At 37.7% G+C, this 20,529-nt stretch overlaps 2 protein-coding genes across 2 annotated transcripts; both read right to left on the bottom strand.

Moving 5' to 3' along the window:
• Positions 1–1,535: 1,535 nt before the first annotated feature.
• Positions 1,536–10,494, bottom strand: LOC122071238 (probable linoleate 9S-lipoxygenase 5). The gene is made up of 9 exons (XM_042635559.1): positions 10,195–10,494; positions 5,973–6,265; positions 4,234–4,474; positions 3,778–4,116; positions 3,524–3,609; positions 3,323–3,430; positions 2,909–3,213; positions 2,556–2,819; positions 1,536–2,480 (listed from the first exon to the last, which is right to left on the bottom strand). The coding sequence occupies exons 1-9, from the start codon at positions 10,376–10,378 to the stop codon at positions 1,712–1,714; spliced, it is 2,589 nt and encodes an 862-aa protein (XP_042491493.1). The 5' UTR covers positions 10,379–10,494; the 3' UTR covers positions 1,536–1,711.
• Positions 10,495–14,141: 3,647 nt separating this feature from the next.
• LOC122071222 (probable linoleate 9S-lipoxygenase 5) lies at positions 14,142–20,301 on the bottom strand. Its single transcript, XM_042635535.1, has 9 exons — positions 19,778–20,301; positions 17,776–18,065; positions 16,793–17,033; positions 16,330–16,674; positions 16,112–16,197; positions 15,907–16,014; positions 15,507–15,811; positions 15,157–15,420; positions 14,142–15,073 (listed from the first exon to the last, which is right to left on the bottom strand). Exons 1-9 carry the CDS (start codon positions 19,977–19,979, stop codon positions 14,305–14,307), a joined length of 2,610 nt encoding a protein of 869 aa, XP_042491469.1. The 5' UTR covers positions 19,980–20,301; the 3' UTR covers positions 14,142–14,304.
• Between the last annotated feature and the right edge of the window lie 228 nt (positions 20,302–20,529).

Raw genomic sequence — 20,529 nt, 5'->3', positions numbered from 1 at the left:
ACCAAACCGAACCATACCAAAAACCAGATGAACCTAAAACCAAATCGAAATAGGCTCAAAACCCAGACCGAAACCGAAACCGAAACCAAACCGGTAAGAAAACGAAACACTCCAAAATTCATATAAATTTGTATGAAAAGTCAAATCCAAACTGGACCAAAAATCGAAATCAACCCAATTACAAAACAATTTAAGAAACCGAAACCAAACCTGCATTGAAACCAGAATTTCCTTATTGGTTTGGGTTCGATTTCAGCCTTCCCACACCGAAACCGACTCAACCCAAACCAAAACCGAACCAGACCTACCTGTTGACACCCCTACCTACAAGGTTGCACCTCGAGGTGGAAATCGTCCTTATGTAGTGATCCATACCATCACTCCCCATCCAATGGTTAAAGTGACGATCATGTAGGCACACGGCCAACTTTTACCTTATATTATTTTATCATCATAGCTTATCTATAAAATACTAATGCATTATCAATAACATACCATTAAGAATTCCAAAGAAAAAAAATTTTATTAAGCGAAAACAAAGGTTATAAATGCAATCTTCTACCAAAAAAAAAAAAATTTTTTACACTATCCATCAAATCAAAGGGAAAAAAATATCTAATCAACAAATGTCAATCTCAAATCTAAAAGCACTTGAAGGACAAAAGAAAATAGAAATAGAAAACTGGAAGAATTTCATTTACAAGGAAGGAGCATATAAGGATCGGTGAATGCTTTAATAAGCTTTAAACCAAAAAAAGGAATGGTTCATAAGCTAACACATATTATCTCATACCATATTGTGCAAACAACTCTTATTTACCTAAAAGCCAAGTCAAAACCCCTACATTAAACACTTTAATTTACTCCCACTAGCTCTTAGAAGGGTAAAGTAGGGTTTTAATGGTATTTTTCATAAATCACAGCATTTGAGGAAGAAAAATAATTTCTTTAGGAACAACACATTATACACAAGCGAACCCGACACAAAATCCCCAATAAAATCACCATGGCCAAAAACAAGTTACACCAAACAATTTAATTTCAGAAAAAAAAATTAATAATTAAAATAATGTATGTGGGCCCCACCACCTAGTGTTCACACGGTGTACACATGGTTTAGATCATACACAAAACAGATTTTGAAGATGGCCCAAAACAAGTTTCAAAAAACATGCCCAATATAATTTTATAAAAATTTTGGGCTCAAGTGAATGGGCTGGCAGGCTGGGCTGGGCTGGGCTGGGCTACCCTCCTATTGTCACTGACATGAGCATTATACCCTCCCAAGGGTCCCAAATACCAAATCCCCTAGGTATATATTCCTCTCAGCTTCATGGTCAATAGTTCCCCTAGAACCTACCCGCCCTAGTCCCTTTTTGTTTGGGATGCAAATGAACGCTACCTTTGATTGCAAAGGAAATTTAAAGGAAAGAAAAAATGAAAATTTTAAACTTAATAAAAAAGAAACTTTTTGTAATCACTGCCCTCGCTTCAGTAGGTTTTCCCCATGCAATTTTTTTGGGTGATACAAGAAGTGCATGGAATTAGGATTTATTTGAAACACACAGAAGGTTACAGCTTTTATGTATATAAATCTACATATAAGCTACTCTTTACCATGTCACATATGATCCATTCAACCCTCTTGAACTAAAAAAACTGTGACTGCTAAAAGACTACTACTTTTGGAACTATAACAACTAATTCAGCCTTAGATTGAGACACTATTGGGTATTCCTCTTCCAGTTAGCCCACCCACACCAGAATGGTTGGAAGTGTCTGGATAGAGCAAGGTGTATGGCATCTTGACAGGCCCTATTCGATTCCTCCATCTTTTGTCATTGTTCATCTCTATAATCCTATTTTCAATCTGTACTAGCCTCTTTCCAAATCCTTCAAAAGCTTTCAATGGTTCTGCATCTGATGTCCACTCTGGAGTGCTTCTTTGTCCAAGATAGACCTCGTCAGAAGAATGCTTGGACAAAATCTCAATAAGGGATATACCTAGGAGGGTTTGGAGCTGGCTAGTTATTGTTTTCAGGTACACTGCATCAGGGTCAGATTCAAGCTCAGCATACTCAGGAGTACCTGGTTCAGGCATGAAGCGACGGCTTATGCTTGGGCGGTTTGGGAGGAAACCTGCATAAGGGTACTGTCCAAAATTAACAGCTGCGTGGAGGGCTGAAGCTATCCATATGATGGTGGTGCATGTCTGAGTTAGCTCAACGAGTGTTTGCATCTTGGGCCACCATGGCTCATCCTTCTTGTCACCATGGCCTACATCACGGAGCTCTGCCCACCAAGACTGGAGTTCAGAGTCACTTTGGACCATCTCATCCTTGGGGTAGTAGAAAGAGCAATATTCATGGACCCATGCTTCAATTGCTGACCAGATTTCAAGGCCATCAACAGCATAAGGGTAGTCCTCAATTAACAGGCGGAGGCCATGAGGACTGTTTGAATCTGGAATTGCCAATCCCCTGTATAAAAGTAAAATCTAATTTAAATATGGTTAACTTTTAGGATATCATGTTTGTAAGGTCTATGGTTTTCACCTCTTAATGAGATCTGCAGGTAGTGACTGCTCAGGGAAAACCCAGCTCTTGTAAACCATAGCAGACAATTCCATTGAAAATTTCGCTGGGAAAACCGTATTTTCCAACACTCCACCAGCATTGGTAAGGATTTGCCGAGCTAAGGCATTAATGTTCATGGTATCTCGAAAGTGAGGCTGTAAAAGCTTATGGATTGGATGAAGAACACTCAATTGTCTATTCATCGCAATCACAAATGGCTCAATTGCCGCATGTGTATGTAACCTGCAACCAGTATAACAAAATCATTAATTAAATGGTTATGAATCATATTCTTATCACAAATTTTCCAATGTGATGAAGCATTTAATTACCAGTGACTGATAAGCTGGTGAATACCAGAGTCATTCACAGCTGCATAAGCTTTAGCCAGTTGCCACACTGAGGCTTCAACACCTTCTTCAGCAGGGGTGAAGACCTTACTGATTGCACCATATTCATCACCATCTGGATGTGGTCGACTCAACTCAATTGCCAGTGGCTTCAAGGTCCCATCTTCTTTCAATAAGAGGAGTGTTCTGGTTGCATAGGTCTTTGTGGAAGTGGTGTTTATACCCCTTAGGTATGGCATCACTGTATCATGATGATCCAATATGAAGAGCTTGTTGTCCTCAATGGCCTACACAAAAACCATATCATTAAATCTTCTAATTCTGCTAAACGCTATACTTAGTACCCTTAAGAAAAGGAACCCCATGATTGAGCAAATAACATGAACATGGATAAACCTCATCTACTGTTAGGCCATTTAGGTTCTCCTCAATGTGCTCTGTAGTTATTGAACTGGTCTGGTTGCCATATACATTGGGATCAAGTTTGCTGATGGGAGGAAACTCCTGCATAGTAACATTACATCTCCCCTTAAGTGATGGGTTAAGAGAAACTGGATCTGTTAAAATTAGTAGAGAGCATTAGAAGTGTTGAGTTACTTCAAGACGGCAGATGCAAACAGGGTTCAATCCAGCAAGCATTTCGCGTGCAAACTCTTCATCTGTTCTCCAAGCAAACTTATCCTCTGATAATCACAAAAACTATATATCAAAGATTGGCATTTCTGTTCTCCTTGTTAATTAACATTTTTAAAACATTAACATAGAGATTTTTCAAAATCACAAGCAGCATATAACTTTATCATCTACATTATCATCAAAAAAACTGATGAACTACAAGTGTTTGATAATACCTTTGATCACTTGGGGCATAGGGAATTTGAGGAGCCCTTCATCATCTGAGCGAACAGGTTCCTTTAGCAGCTCCAAGGGGATTGTGTCCCCTTTGTTTACTGTAGGGTTATTAGGGAGTTGGATCCCTCCCTCATAGAGTTCAAATACATCTTGAAATGTGTCAAACTCATTAGGGGTGCTATCACAGAAAGCTTTTAGTTCTGGAAGCAGAAACTGAACTAAGGATTTCAATGCATATATAAAGGAATCTGACAACTTTAAGTGACCAAACCGTTCATCTCTTGGAACATAAATGTTCAAACTCAATGCAAGTGGCAATCTGCTCTCAGTGTTAGGATCTGCTAATATGAAACTGGGTTAGTAGATTCAGGCTGAAATAAGACATTTGTTAGCTTCATGAGTACTTGAGGAAGAATGATTAGAGAGGATAATTAATTAGAGGATTATATATTAACCTGTGTTTGTGGGTTTTCGACCAGTTCTTCCCCTGCGTGGGTAAGGGTATTGAGTTGAACCACCAAGGACAGGGCGTGCATGTTCAGTTCCCTTATCAGGGTTCCCAAGATCGTTGTAGAAAGCATAGTCATAGACTCGATCCCATTCCTTGAGCTCTCCTGTTCCATCTCCTCTTAGATTCACAAGCTCTTCTTCCCTGTACTTACGTAGAGGCTCAGGTGTCTCACTTGGTAGGAAGCTCTGTAACAAAAATCATATACATTTGTAAGTTATACTCCTAGGATGTGTTTGGTAGCCAAGAGAAGAGAAGAAAAGGAAAAAAAAAAAATACAAAAATACAAAAATAAATCTCACTGTGCTTGGCATGTCCTGATTCAAGAGAAGATTCAGTTTTTGCATTTCAAAATTCTCAAGGGGAATTGTAAAGTTTTCTTTTGCTCCCAAAAAAATAAATCTTGCAAAAACACACAAGAAAACATGAGAAAATACAAGAATTTTTCTTTTCTTCTCGAAACCAAATATACATAATTTTTTATTATTTTTTCATCATTTCATTTTTTTTCCTTTTCGTTTTTAGGTTCTTTTTTCTTTTCTTTTCTTCTCTTGGCTACCAAACATAGCCTTATGGAATTAAAAATCTATTAAAAAATTATGTTAATTAGACCAAACCAATTCCATCTTGGAATGCAAGTTGGGCCTGGCAAGCCCGAGCCCAGTTGAAGCCTACCCAAAAATATTCAAGGCCTGTGTTGGGCTTTCAGTTTTTTAAATAATTTAAAAATGATCTATTATTCTTAAAGTTGTTATTGTTTTGCATATTTTTCTAGTTACATGTGAAATTATTAGAATTATTTTAGTAAAAAAATGATAAGATTTTACCGTAATTAAAAAAAGAAGTATCTCATACTAAAAAGGTAAAAAAGTAATCATAAACTTTGGTTACAAAAAGATTTTTCCATTAAAATAATAAATACAAGGCCAAGCTTGACCATCCTGATAGGGCCGGGTCTAGGCATGAGCCGGGATCCCCTCCCCTACAGCCACCCACACGCCTATCTCACACAGTCCATAGGATGAGATACGGGGTGGTTATCTATGAGGGAGAGGAACCTAATTCCCTGGGCAGAGCCTTGGGAGTTCAGGCAAGGCTTAGATTTTCTAAAACTTGGCCCATTCCAGTCCAATTGCACACCTATGTCCGTAGTTTGGAAGCCCAAGACTAGATCTCATCTCTAAATCTTATTTAAAAATAAATAAATAAATAAGTAATCATGGCTCAAGATATGAGTCCAGATTAGGTTCTTGCATGAGAACCATTCCCATAGGGTGTCTGGTCTAGATTTAGAATCTACTTTAATGATTATCGTACAAGTACCTAATCCAAACTCTCAAGATATGAGTCCACCTTAAGTTAGAATTTGGATCACATTTTTGTACCAGAACGGTTCTTGTACACACCTTGGTCGACATGTGGATTCCGCCAAATCAGGAGATATACGCAATTGGCAGAAAGAATGAATGGAAGGAATGTACCAAAACCATTCTCATACGTGAATGTGATCCTGATTCCTTACAGGAATGCGTTCATGCCTTCAAGTGACATGGTAATTCTAAAATTAGACGTTTTAGAAAACCCAGCTGGTCTTCAAAAAGTTGGCTTCAAAGTCTAGCCTCTTCCTATCAAGTGCAAGTAAGCAAACTATAATCTAATCCAATAGTTTAATTAATAAAATCTTACCGTGTTAGTGAAGAAAACACGATCATATTTGTAACGGTGAGCTGGGTAAACCCAAGAATTGCAGACAAAGTGGACACGACCCTTTCCAGGAACATCTTCAAGTGTGAGAGAATTGAGGTAAAACTCGCTGTGGTGCATATTCTTGATTATGAAAGCTCCTGGTATTCCCATGCCCTCATTATCACACTCAAATGTTACACTGTAAGTAGATGCACCAGCGATCAATGGGGTAATTTTTGTGATCCATTCCTCCAAGAATGCAGGTTTTCCAACCTTTCCCCTCATTTCCTTCTCTGCAAAGTTGCGGTACTAAAATGAATTAATTCTCTTGAAGAAAAGGTCAAAGACAATTGGATTAGTGAAAAATATAAGATAATTGATAAGAATCAATTAATATCACTAGAACCATGGCCATCACTATATATATTTTTTTTTTATTTAGTTTTTTTTTTTTTTGGGGGGGGGTGGGGTGGTGAGTTTGGAGGGGTTGAAGGAAGGAGGTGGGGTTTGTGTGGGATTCATGAATTGGTCATCACAATGTCACATTTGTCTTGGTCTTCAAAACTTCATAGATAAAATAGGACTGAAATCCTCTGTAGTTGGTAGTGAGTGGCCATAAGGATCCAACAGCTAGAAAGGCCATGGCATGCACCCCAACCGTTCAATGCTCATTGCCACTCACTGCCTCCCACATAAGATTTTTGTGTGATAAAATATAGGTTTAAGATTTAATTCCTTCACCTGTGGAGAAGAAAGAACGATTAGATTCCTGTGTTATCATTAGCTCCCACTCCTTATTTCGACGATATCAAAGAATCGATTCACTAGTGGTGTAACTTTGTGATTAAACTCTTGTGTTATCTTTGATCGAAAAATACCTTTTCCCCGTAATATTGAATGGGTCAAATCTTTATGATAAAGAGATTCTTTCTTCACCCAAGGTGAAGAGAAACTAGATCTTAAATAAAAGGATTCCCATATTGTATGCCTAAAGTACAACCTCTCATAGGAATTTTTTTTCCCTTTCTTCGCTAATCATTGTGGGTATTTTTGCTGAGAGTATTATCCCGTGTATTTCCATTGGTGTGGTGTGAGAGATATCTCCTATACTAAGAACATTAGATGAAAAACAAGATCAAACAAAAACATAACTCTGAAAGGCTTTTATTATAATAAATTTTGCTGACATCAACATGCACTACCATTGATATGGTGTGAATTGGTGTGAGAGATTCTTCCTACCCCAAGACATGGTTGAAAAACGACAAACGAACAAAAATGTAATTTCGAAAGACTTACATAATGATAAATTGTTGACAACAACATTAATTAGAGGCAATATAAAGAAATATTTTTTTTACTTAAAGTTACAAAAGTTGATGGTTAGATAATCTCAAACAATAGGAGCATGATTGCTTGATTGAAAAAAGTTTATATTCTAACCTTTTGTCACATACGGGTAAGATAAGGCATACTCCTTTACAAAAACAGAAACAAAAGGAGGCAATAAAGAACTACATACTCATGAAGAGAATTTTTACCTTTTCTTATTTTCATTCTCATACCATAAAGCAATCTATCGATGCCATTTTGGTAATCCTTTTATTTTCGTTGTTTTTTAAAATATTTTTTTGTTAATCTTTATTTTTTTTCTTATAAAATGTTCTATTCAAATGATACTTCACATTAAAATTTTCATATATATATTAAGTTTAAATAAACAGTACAAAATTTATTTTTCCACATTTTCACATGTAAACAACTGAAGCCTTGCAAGAGAATAATTGTCAGTGGGGGTACGCTAGCATCCCAGATTCCTATTAGGTAGTGGTGGTAGACGCACTAATCCCACATTTGTTTGCCTCTTTGGGCCCATGGCCGGCCCTCTTCTTTGTGCCATCATTGTCCCACTCAGCCATAGGACACTCAATGATCACACACCTTAATGTCACGAGAATCTTTACCAAGGAGCATTATGAAGGTAAATCAAATGTCTGAAAAATAAATTTTATTTTTCATAGCACTTTTTTTTTTTTTTTTTTTTTTTTGCAATAACACACATAATTGAAATTAAACATTGGTATTGGATTTGTAATGCTTTTCTTAGATAATAATAATAATAATAATAAATAATTGTAATGCCTTTTCTTGAAGAATATCATGCAACGGTGGTAAAATTTCTCAAATAAAGAGAAAAAGAACGATGTCAGGTCATGTGGCTACTGTATGTAAATATAAGAGTCCGTAAAATATCATCTTGGCCCTTGTGAAATAAATATTTCATCAATGTCGCATGCCCTCACTGGCAGTAGCCCTAGTGCAGGCCATGTGATCAGGTAGCGATCTCTTATCCTTACATATTTATGGGAGAGGTTTCTGTAAAAGCAGCATGGCTCCTGCACCAATGTAGGAACCAATAGGAATGTACGTAGAAGAATCAACAACGACAGGATTTCCATATTTCATGTGGGGCAAGAGGTCATTTTGCCCTCCCACATGTCTTGGGGCAAGGATCTCGTTGCCCTTTATGAATAATTTTCCCTATATTTATTCAGAATTTTATTTTTGCCACATGAAACACGATAGAGTTATATCACTAACATGTGGGCCTCTCTTGAGCTGCCATGTAGGATATATATATATATATATATAGGAAATAGCTCTCTCAACCTGAGGCATGCTGCAAACCCTCTCGTGGTGGATTCTTATATTAAGGATAATTTATAACGCCACCCCCTAGAAAATGCCATAATTATAAAAACACCCCCTTTGTTTCACTAAATTAGACTTAGACCCCACTACCATCAGTTACTGTTAAGGAATATACCTTATCTGTTGATCTCAGTAATTATATTTTATTTTAAAAATCAAAATGCCCTCATAAAATACGAAATATCAAAAATACCCTTGCAATAAGGTAATATTTCTTTCACCCAATTCATAATTGTTGGACCACCAGCGATAGGCAAATGCTGCTGCAGCAGCGACAACGACAACGACAACGACAACGACAACGACATCGGATGGACGACGATCAACGCTAGGGTATCACAACTCTCACCAGATCAAATTTGAGATCTAGAAGTGAGAAGTTGATGCCAAGAAAAGTCTGCTTTTAAATTTGTTGCAGAGAGGTAGAGGAGAAAAGAAGAGGGGGTTCTGGAGGTGGAGTTGGAGGTGCTTTCTCCTTTTTCTTGGCATGTCCTTGACGAGGTCGAGGGCAATTATTTCGACACTACAACACATGCCACCGAGATTGAAGCTCTTGATATTACTCCTCAAGTTATACTTAATTATAATCATGGAAGAGAGTGACGGGTCGGGTTGAAGATGCAACAGTTCACAACAGATCAATCTCCTGGTGAGGAAGAGTATCGGAACCATAAGGACGGACTGTAACGTCGCCGGAGGAGTTTCCAGAGAAGTAAGGTGGCCCCCAGGCATCAATCCTGTACAGAGAGGCAGACCGGGATGGAGACCAAAGTTGGGACAAGTGGTCGAGGATGGAGGTGGTGGTGGTGGGGGTGGTGTTTGTCGCCGGAGGTGCACCGGAAAGTATGTCCGGCGCAGGAAGAGAGCCATCCCCAGCTAAAGCATAACCAGGAGGAATCGCAGCATCTAGGTAGCATGTCATGGCCGGCATCTCTTCCCCTATTTGTGTATGGGTTAGTAAAAAAAAAATTGAATCTAAGGGTTTAAATTTTTGGATTGTGCAGTAGGGGACGTTAATAAACGCCAAGGCCGGAGGACCGGCTACCCCCAAAAGATGTAGTAAAGAACTGAGAAAGTGGAGAAGAACGCTAGATCGCCTCTACGTAACTCAGCTGTCCCCACACCGAAATTTCAGAAGAACAGATTCTAACAATAGAGAATCTAAAACAAATCTTTAAAAGAATTAAAATTCTCCTACGAAGACAGAGATTCAACAATTTCAGATACGCAGTTGTCTATAAGAAATCCGGCAGTACTCTCTTTGATCTGAACTTGAACGCCCTTCACTGCTTCTGTTCCTGCTCCTGATTTTAATTTTGTTTTTACGCCATGAAATTGGTGGACAAAGAAGCACTGACATTGAAGAAAAAAATTGAGAGCAAGAGACTGAGAAAAGAATTTTGAAGATGTTGGGTCATCCATTCTTGCGGCCATAAGTTAAAGAAAGAGAGTTGGGAATGAAGGAAAGGGAAGGGGGCGGGGGGAGGGGAGAATAGAAGGAAGAACTGACCGTGGTCGCCATTAACAGAACTGATGAGCTGCAGAGAAACTCCTTTGCCGAAGAACTCATGAACACGGTCAAGCATCGAGGCGTGTAAGTCGTTAAAGTCCAAAACATTCTTCTTCATCAACACAACGGATCCTTTGATCTTCATCTTCTTCTCACCCGTATCGCCGTGCAATTTGTTCCACATATATCTCGCCTTACAAACGCTAACACAAGAGGATCAGCAGGAGAGAGAGAGAGAGAAGGTTTCGTTGATTGTGAAAGTGAACTGGGAATTATGGGTGGTTGATGGACGAATATATAATCAAAGATTTCCCAAAGTTCCCGTCAAGTCGTCAAAGTCAAGTCAAGGAACTCTCTCTCTCTCTCTCTCTCTTAAATTATTATGAGGTGAAAGTTTGTATAGTATTGTTGGTACCATAATCCGGAAATTTTATGAACCGGATGATTCATTATCAATGTACAAGGTAATTAATCAATCAGATGATAAAGAATATATATTAAAAGACTGATAGTTGTACGAAAAGTTCTTGGAGATATATTCCATACCAACATGAGTTGGTTTCAAGTAAAATTTCAGTCAACTTGACAGACAATGAGGAGCTTGTATTATGAATTAACAATTTCTAACTATAGTCAATTGATTGATTATGATATTTTACTGTCAGTTGATCAATTGTAACCTTTTACAATCAACTAATTGATTCTGACCTTTTAGTCAGCTTGACACACTGTCAACAATATAATCTGTACAAATGTGGTTTAGTTTCATGGAAATTATAGACATATGACTTAAGTGGTAAGGTAGTTACAATCAATTAAGGGAGTGTAATTCCAATAACTATCCTACTAAGTATATGACACATGGGTTCCTGCAGTTACAAAACTGCCAAAAGAACAAGATCTTTCAAATAAAGGTATAAAAGAGACTATGGTGGAAGAAATAGATCATCATCAACACATCAAACACATTCAGACATCAAGTCTATCTTTCATTTTGTTTTTCTTTCTTTTCCTTCTTTTAGATTAGTATTTTCTTCTGAAATAATGTACATCCTTCATGTTCTAGTCTATACCATAGTTAGCAAATTCGGATTCGGGAATTATTCGGGCGGAGAATTATTCGGAATAATTCGATTGATTAATTTAAGGATTCGGTCAAAAAAGCTTATTGGGGGTTTTTTTTATTGTTTTTTTTTTATTTGTTTTTTTTTTTTAAATACTGTTTAAGTGGACCGAATAATTCGGTTTAATTTGGATTCGGTCCTAATTATTCGCGTTTTATATTCACTTTTGAAAAAATCGCGAATTTTACCGAATTTTATTTTTAATTCGGATTCGGTCAGAATTTTTGATAAAATTTGGAAAATTTTGGTTCGGCCGAATTGATAACACTGGTCTATACTTTATTGTATAGTGTAATGATCATGTCTCTGGTTCTGGTATAATTTTTAGTACATTGAACATCAACAGAGACAATAAATCATGTTTCCGATATGTTGAACATCAACAAAGACACATATTTTCTCATTTTATATTCATGGCAGTCCTTATATTTTCTCATTTTATATTCATGGCAGTCCTTTGCTTTGCCATAATCGATGTAATGCATTGTGTTCTTCCTAGATCAATTTTAATGGATATAATTCCTTTTTCTTTTTTTTTTTTTTTTTTTTTTTTTTATGAGTTTGCTTTTCAATTTTACGTCCTTGGAGCAATCGAGGGATGGAAAGACCTCACTTCTCCCTGGTTAGAAGTCAATAAATATTCCATGTTGTTCTCTCAAGTCTATACGACTCTGGCATGCCCATACATCTCAATATTCTGTCATGTATTTGCTGCCAACAAGTGCGCAACCCATGGACCAAATTGATGTGTGAATACAAATTGTTATAGATATAAAAAACTGACCATTGGATATTTAAGAAATGGTTGAGGTCAGATCAGGTTTACATACGAGATTGTTCTCATATACCCTTGATCCGGGCATTTAGAATCTATTAAATAGAGAGAGAGAGAGAAAATGAATTCCAAATATCAAGACTAGGAACATACAAGAACAATCCCGTTCCTGAACTTGATTTGATCTTGATATGGTTTAAAGACATCAAATGCGAATCAACCTCATCAAATTCAATCATGTTGCACTCCCATCTACTCAACTATTTTTATTCACCCCTTGCACTCCCATGCACCTCTTGGTACTTCTGTATTTGTTTACATGCTTTGTGATGTCATGCTTTGTGATGTCATATGTGTCCAACTATAGTGGACTTAAAATTTAACATGTGAACAATAATCTTGGGGGCCAAGAGCCCGACATAATCTACCATGTGGCAGATCTAAGCACTCACCCACCGTTTTTGCCAGTGGTTTGCCGGCTCCCAAAACCGCTTCTTAGTAAGGAAGTTGATTATCTTATCTTAAAAGAAAATTCCAACCCTCTACCAAAACATAAAATATAATAATGAAATTAAAATTCCAACCATTTAGTATAATAAAAGATATAAGAGAAGGTCGTGGCTCTAGGGAACCCAACCTTGATATCTTTCTTTTTAATTTTCCTCTATTTTTTTATCAAAAAATATATGAATGGAAGGGGAAAATTAAAGTGAGGTGAATCTCAGGATCGCATTCCCCCACATAAGGCAACTTTTTAGTAAAATAATATATGGAACTGATATTCCCATTTCCCACTTAGGCGACCAATTGGATATAAGGGTACACCATTTATTTATTTTGATTCCAACGTCAAACCTTTTATTTATGTAATCTAATAAAATTAGTGTTTATTGATTTTTCCCTTTATTTAATTAGCATCCCTCACAGTGATTATTTTGTTCGTATTAAGAATAAAATCGCATTTCTTTACCAAAAAAAAGAATAAAATCGCATGTCTATCAAGGTGTTCCAATAAGGGTTTGTTAGTGGAACCATGCAAGTGGAATTCTCCCTGACCATGACCCATGATTCTTTACCCTTTCTCTGTTCATACTGATTTCCATTTTCATGAGAAAATTCTGGCCACCACGAAGGCCATGGAGAGCATTGCGACTTAAGCCTTCAACGGCCCTTTCCTCCCAAACAAGAAAAAAAAAAACCCTAAATTTTCATCTAAGTTCTACAAAAAAAAAATATATATATATATATATACTTTTTAATGAAATTTAATTGTAAGAAAAATTAGAATTGTGGCAAAAAAATCAAGGGGAAAAGAGGAAAAGTCGAAGATAAGGTTCATTAAGTTGGATCACCAATGTTGACAATGTAAAGGAACTTGGAGTGCAACACATTTCTAATATGGTTATACAAGAGGACAAGACCCACTGATGGGGAAGACAGAGACCCACACAAGGGAAGGAAACTTGGCCGCTGGCCAAATAGCAGCCAATTCCAAGTAGCTGCAACCCCTGCTCACAGCCAAATAAATAGAATCTTAAAGGCTATTTTGAAAATATTAAAATCTAAGAGGATATTTGTGTACCTAAGGGAAAGGTGAATTATTCTATTTCTTTGACCGTGAACAGCCGAATATATAGCATCCAAATTTTTTCCCACACCACAAGGGGTCAGCAAGGGGCCCAATAAGCCCACTTATTCAAACTATACTACTACTATTTCAAAATTATATCAGTTTGGGTCAAACATCAAGTAGATATTACCTGACTTCATGAAAACCATATTTCTTGGAAAATCATATATGATTCTCCATTGAGCTAATTCTGTAACCAATTAGAGACATGGAACTGCAGAAATTTCTTCTTGAAAGGGGGAAATTCGGACAAGAGAAAATCATGCTACATTGGAGTGATTATGTATCTCTTACAGAATTGACATTCCTACTGTATAGGATAGGATGCAATAGATTGGGCTGGAGGTTACTTCGATGTCAATGATGATGCCATGGCCATATGTTAATTGGGTAATGCAAGAAGTGCATGGAATTAGAATTTATTGGAAACAAATAGAATTTATTTGACATATGAGGTATACAGCTTGTGTATTGTATACAAATCTATATGTATGCTACTCTGTATACCACATCACATACAAGTTCCATTCTTTGCTTAAAAAACTCTTAACTACTTTGGAACTACAACAGTTAATTCAGCCTTAGATTGAGACACTATTGGGAATTCCTCTTCCAGTTAGCCCACCAATACCAGAAATATTTGAAGTGTCTGGATAAAGCAAGGTGTATGGGACCAAGACAGGCCCTATTCGATTCCTCAATCTTTTGTCATTGTTCATCTTTATAATGCTATTCTCAATCTTTACTAGCCTCTTTCCAAATTCTTCAAAAGCTTCCAATGGTTCTGTATCTGATGTCCAGTTTGGAGTGTCCCTTTGCCCAAGATAGACCTCATCAGAAGAATGTGTGGACAAAATCTCTATAAGGGATATACCTAGGAGGGTTTGGAGTTGGCTTGTTATTGTTTTCAGGAAAACTGTGTCAGGATCCGATTCAAGCTCATTGTACTCGGGAGAACCTGGCTCAGGCATGAAGCGACGGCTTAGGGTTGGGCGGTTTGGGAGGTAACCTGCATAGGGGTACTGTCCAAAATTAACAGCAGCATGGAGAGCTGAAGCTATCCATATGATGGTGGTGCATGTTTGTGTTAGTTCATCAAGAGTTTGCATCTTGGGCCACCATGGCTCATCCTTCTTGTCACCATGGCCTACATCACGAAGCTCTGCCCACCAAGACTGGAGTTCGGAGTCGCTTTGGAGAATTTCATCCTTTGGGTAGTAGAAAGAGCAGTAATCATGGACCCAGGCTTCAATTGCTGACCAGATTTCAAGGCCATCAACAGCATAAGGGTAGTCTTCAATTAAAAGCCGGAGGCCATGAGGACTGTTTGAGTCTGGAACTGCCATCCCCCTGTATGAAACAAATGAAAAAATCTAAGTTCAATATGGTTAACTTTTAGGATATCATATTTGTAAGGTCTATAGGATTTTCACCTCTTAATGAGGTCTGCAGGCAGTGACTGATCAGTGAAAACCCAGCTCTTGTAAGCCACAGAAGACAATTCCATTGAAAATTTTGCTGGGAAAACTGTACTCTCCAATATTCCGCCGCCGTTGATGAGGATCTGCCTAGCAAAGGCATTAATGTTCATGGTATCTCGAAAGTGAGGCTGCAAAAGCTTATGAATTGGATGAAGCACACTCAATTGTCTATTCATCGCAATCACAAATGGCTCAATCGCAGCATGTGTATGTAACCTGCAACCAGAATAAGAAAATCATTAATTAAACTGTTATGAATCAGATTCTTATCACAAATTTTCCAATTTGAAGCATCTAATTACCAGTGACTGATAAGCTGGTGAACACCAGAGTCATTCACAGCTGCATAAGCTTTAGCCAGTTGCCATACTGAGGCTTCAATACCTTCTTCAGCAGGGTTGAAGACCTTACTAATTGCACCATATTCATCACCATCTGGATGTGGTAGACTCAACTCAATTGCCAGTGGCTTCAAGGTCCCATCCTCTTTCAAGAAGAGGAGTGTTCTGGTTGCATAGGTCTTTGTGGTAGTGGTGTTTATACGCCTTATATATGGCATCAATGTATCATGATGATCCAATATGAAGAGCTTGTTGTTCTCAATGGCCTACAAAAAGAGAAGAAACCCCATGATTGAGTCTATTGCCTTGAGCTTATGAGCTAAAAATTTCTATTGAGTAAATAACATGAAAATGGTTAAACCTCATCGACGGTGAAGCCATCTAGATTCTCCTCAATGTACTCTCTGGTTATTGAACTGGTCTGGTTGCCATACACATTGGGATCAAGTTTGCTGGCTGGGGGAAACTCCTGCACATTAACATTACTTCAGTTTTGATAAGAAACTGAAAAACAAATAGAAGATAAAATCCTAAGATCAGTAGAAGCATTAGAAGTGTTGAGTTACTTGGAGACGGCGGATGCAAACAGGGTTCACTCCAGCAAGCATTTCTCGTGCGAATTCTTCATCTGTTCTCCAAGCAAATTTATTCTCTGCATCATTATCACAAAAACAGACAGAGATTAAACAGAGGTTTTCAAAATCATAAGCAGCATATAACTCATCCCCTCCCCCCCCCCCCCCCCCCCCCCACCTCTTAAAAAAATAAACACATTGATACATACCTTTGATCACTTCAGGCATAGGATATTTGAGGATTCCTTGATCACCATCTGTGCGAAAGAGTTCCTTTAGCAGCTCCAAAGGGATTTTGGACTCGAGTTTTTCTAGTTTTGAACCACCAGGGAGTTTGATCCCTCCCTCATAGAGGTCTAATACATCTTGAAAGGTTTCAAACTCATTAGGGGTGGCCTTGCAGAAATCTTCTAGTTCCGGAAGCAGGAACTGACCTACAGCTTTCAATGCATATGCCAGGAAATCTGACATCTTTATGTGACCAAACCGTTCATCTCTTGGAACATAAATGTTCAAACTCATTAACAGTGGCAATCTGCTCTCAGTGTTAGGATCTGCTACTATGACACTGTGTTAGTAAAATTCGGGCTAAAATAAAACACTTATTTACTTCCTGACTACTTTATAATGACTGGTTATAGAGAATAATTAATTAGCAGATTATATATTAACCTGTGTTTGTAGGTTTTCGACCAGTTCTTCCCCTGCGTGGGTAAGGGTATTCAGTTGAACCTCCAAGGACAGGACGTGCATATTCAATTCCCTTATCAGGGTCCCCCAGATCATTGTAGAAAGCATAGTCATAGACTCTATCCCATTCCTTGAGCTCTCCTGTTACGTCTCCTCTTAGATTCACAAGCTCTTCTTCTCTGTACTTACGCAGAGGCTCAGGTGTTTCACTCGGTAGATAGGTCTGTAACAAAACCATACACATTAATCTCCTAAAGCTAACTTATGTTGTTTATCCAAACAAAACAGGATTAAAAACAAAAAAAAAAGTTTATTCTTAAGTTGTCACATTTCTCATAAAAACTAACCCCCAAATAAAAAATTATATTAACTGTTGACATTCTAGGTTTCTCTCTTTTTTTTTTTTGGCAAGTATCCAGTCCTTGGGCATGACTAGAGCCGTGGGCCATATTGAACCCACAACCGCAAATTCTCTCCTATGAGTTCAATAAACTTCTTTTCTTCCATGAGCTGTATTATTTTCTTTGTTTTTAAGTTCATACTAGAGAAGGAAGCGGGTTGCAAAATAGGTGATTCCTGGGATACACAATTTTCTTTATTGTTTTGGCAAGTGTAAATAGATGAAAGTGGCTTTAAAAAATGCAAATGGTTGAATAAAGAGTCATGGATTAAGTTCCATAATTTACATAATATATATATATATATATATTTAGTTAAAAACTTGCCCAGCTTGGGACCCCAAACAGATTCTGGATTGAAAAAAAAAAAAAAATGCACAGCCTGTCCCCCAGCCCAATTGCACCCCTAACTCCCTAAGTCAGTCCTTTGGAAGTCCAAGAGTTGACCTCATTTTTAAATCTTATTAGAATTTCATATTAAGGTATGCCTCATGCAGTCTAGCCTCGACCTATCAACGGCAAGTCAGCGAACAATAATCTAATGCAATAATTGAATAAGATAATTACCGGATTAGCGAAGAAAACACGATCATAATTGTAACGGTGAGCTGGGTAAACCCAAGAATTGCAGACAAAATGGACACAACCCTTTCCAGGGACATCTTCAAGTGTGACAGTATTGAGGTAGAACTCGCTGTGGTGCATGTTCTTGATTATGAAAGCTCCTGGTACTCCTAGGGCTTCTTCCCACTCAAATGTGACATTGTAAGTAGATGCACCAGCAATCAATGGGCTAATTGTTGTGATCCATTCCTCCAAGTATGCAGGTTTTCCAACCTTTCCCCTCATTTCCTTTTCTGCAGAGACAAGACGAGTAAGTTAAAAAAAAATAATAAAAATAAAAATAAAAAAAGCTTTGAAGAGGTCATGTCTAGAATGGTAGAATTTTCAGACATCAAACGTGATTAGGGACCCATCTTGTTTGTTTTAAGTTACTTTAGTTGATGATGAGATTATCTCAGACAAAAGCTGGCATTATTGCTTGGTTAAAGATTTAATCTCATCTTCTGTCAAAGATTAGCAAGATAAGGCCGCATTTTACTTTATAGAATGAAAACAAAGGATTAATGGTTTTTTGTTAAGGGTGGGAGGTGGTAAAATTGAAACAAATGGAAGCAACAAAGAACTGAACATTCAACCAGAGAATTTTACCTTTTTTTAATTTTCATTCTTATATCCTGAAATAATCTTATTTTTTATTTTTTTAGAAAAATAAGGATGCTCCATGAAAGTGATCATAGCCTTAAGCCAAAGCCCCCATATGTCAAGCAATGTGTCCGCAGAACCAACGAGCCATAGTAGGGCTTGCCGATTCAAATCGACAACCAGCTGACTCGAGATCAATGAGGCAAGGGCTACCTTCCACTAGGCTACCAACCCATTGACGAAACAATCTCTTATATTATTATTATTATTATTATTATTATTATTATTATTATTATTATTATTATTATTATTATTATTATTATTATTATTATTATTTTAGCCATTCTACTTGTATCTCAGATTAATTTTCATACGACACACTAATCCCACCTCATGCTGCATTTGGAATGCATTCTAGAATGATAATACATCCAAGAAACCATGCCAAATGCAACTTTAATTTAGAAAAGTCCAAGTATGATAACGTGTTCAAAGTATAGCTAAATAGCTCATTTTCTCTAACCGTGGTTTAGATTAGAGTTGAGATCTCCAGATGTGATGTGGGGTGGGGAGGGGTGCGGTGCGATGCAAGACTCCAAAAAATGTTGAAGTTAAGAAGATGAGATAATTAAATATAAGCTAAATAAATGGGTTCAGATAGTTAAGATCATGGGTGGAAGAAATAAGTCTGCATTTTCCATGATTTCTTGGAATGCATTATCCACCTAAAATGGATTCCAAGAGTGCATACAAACACAGCCTCAGTTTGCCCCTCTGGGGTCATGGCCCTCTTCTGTGGACCATCCTATGGGACTGATCGACCGTCCTTAAGCTTACTCAACCATAAGAGTCAAGACAAGCACATCCAGTGATGGCATGAGTGGATGAAGAAATTAATGGGTTATGTTAATCTACTTGTCTATGTGGAATTGTTGATTGTGAACTGTGGAGATTGGAGCATTTCTAGAGAAGTTAAGACCTAAGAAAAACTCCCCGGTGATCAGACTTGATCACCATGAATCAATAATCTGAAAAACTTTGATCTCTGATCAAATTTGACCGGCCATGGGGTTATGCTATAATTTCGTTTGAGTAACCAAAACATGAAAAAAGAAGAATTCTGAATTCCACTAATTGGGTTTCACGTTCTGTTTGTCTCATCTCAAACTCAAGGGCCTACTTGTTGAAAGAAATTTTAAAAACAAGGGACCAGAATAAAAGATTTAAAAAAAACCAGTGTCCAATAACCTTGGAATGAGATTTTATCGCTCTCTCTCTCTCTCTCTCTCTGGGGTGTGTTGGGAATGAAGAAAAGGGATTATATGGGGTGAGGGTGGAGAAGATATAGGAAGGAAGAACTGACCAGAGTCGCCATTAGAAGCACTGATGAGCTGCAAAGTAACTCCTCTTCCGAAGAACTCAAAGACCCGGTCGATAAACGAATCGTTTAAGTCCTCCAAGTCCAAAACATTCTTCTTCATCAATACAACGGATCCTTTGATCTTCTTGATGATCTTGTTCTTCTCACCATTCTCGCTATGAGACTTGTTCCACATCTCGCTCATTAAACACCAACACAAGAAGAGAAGGGTGCAGTAGGGGCAAGAGAGAGAGAGAGAGAGAGACAAATAACTAATGGACGCGCCTGAACTAGTGAAGAGAGATGGTTTCGTTATTTTGAATGGGAGGTATGAGAGGTTGGTGGGTTGTAGGCAAAGATTAGCCAAAATTCAGAGAAATAACAAGTACAAAGATATAAGGGGTCTCAAAATTCTGAACTAGAGATATTATTTCGCTGTGAAGATTGGGAAGTATGGGAGGTTGGTGGGCGAATTTATAGGCAAAGATAAGCCAAAGTTCCCCTCAAGGAAGTTTCACTTTTCTGCCTTGCCTTTTGCTTCATGGAAGAAAAGACGAAGCAAAACTCTCTCTCTCTTTCTCTCTTCTTAAATTATTATTAGGTGAAAGTTTATGTCCTCCGCAGCCCGCGGATAAAAGAATTGGTCTCTCACCAAACCGGCTACGTGTAAGACTTGGCCATCCGTGTAGCGTACCCTTACATATAACAGATCCAGAGCTAAACCCTCGAGAGAGATCCCCTCCCCGGCAGATACC

This window comes from Macadamia integrifolia, unplaced genomic scaffold, assembly GCF_013358625.1.
Source record: "Macadamia integrifolia cultivar HAES 741 unplaced genomic scaffold, SCU_Mint_v3 scaffold_198A, whole genome shotgun sequence".
NCBI lineage: Eukaryota > Viridiplantae > Streptophyta > Magnoliopsida > Proteales > Proteaceae > Macadamia > Macadamia integrifolia.
The sequence above is the reverse complement of the archived record's forward strand: the minus strand, read 5'-3'. Positions and strand labels throughout refer to the sequence as shown.

Excerpts from the sequence above, each read along its gene's own strand:
- LOC122071222 (XM_042635535.1), bottom strand. The coding sequence starts at position 19,979 with ATGAGCGAGATGTGGAACAAGTCTCATAGCGAGAATGGTGAGAAGAAC. Across the intron at positions 17,034-17,775 it reads GTGTTTTCTTCGCTAATCCG|ACCTATCTACCGAGTGAAAC; the intron begins GTAATTATCTTA and ends GTTTTGTTACAG. Across the intron at positions 16,198-16,329 it reads TATGCCTGAAGTGATCAAAG|AGAATAAATTTGCTTGGAGA; the intron begins GTATGTATCAAT and ends ATAATGATGCAG.
- LOC122071238 (XM_042635559.1), bottom strand. The coding sequence starts at position 10,378 with ATGTGGAACAAATTGCACGGCGATACGGGTGAGAAGAAGATGAAGATC. Across the intron at positions 4,475-5,972 it reads GTGTTTTCTTCACTAACACG|AGCTTCCTACCAAGTGAGAC; the intron begins GTAAGATTTTAT and ends TTTTTGTTACAG. Across the intron at positions 3,610-3,777 it reads TATGCCCCAAGTGATCAAAG|AGGATAAGTTTGCTTGGAGA; the intron begins GTATTATCAAAC and ends TGTGATTATCAG.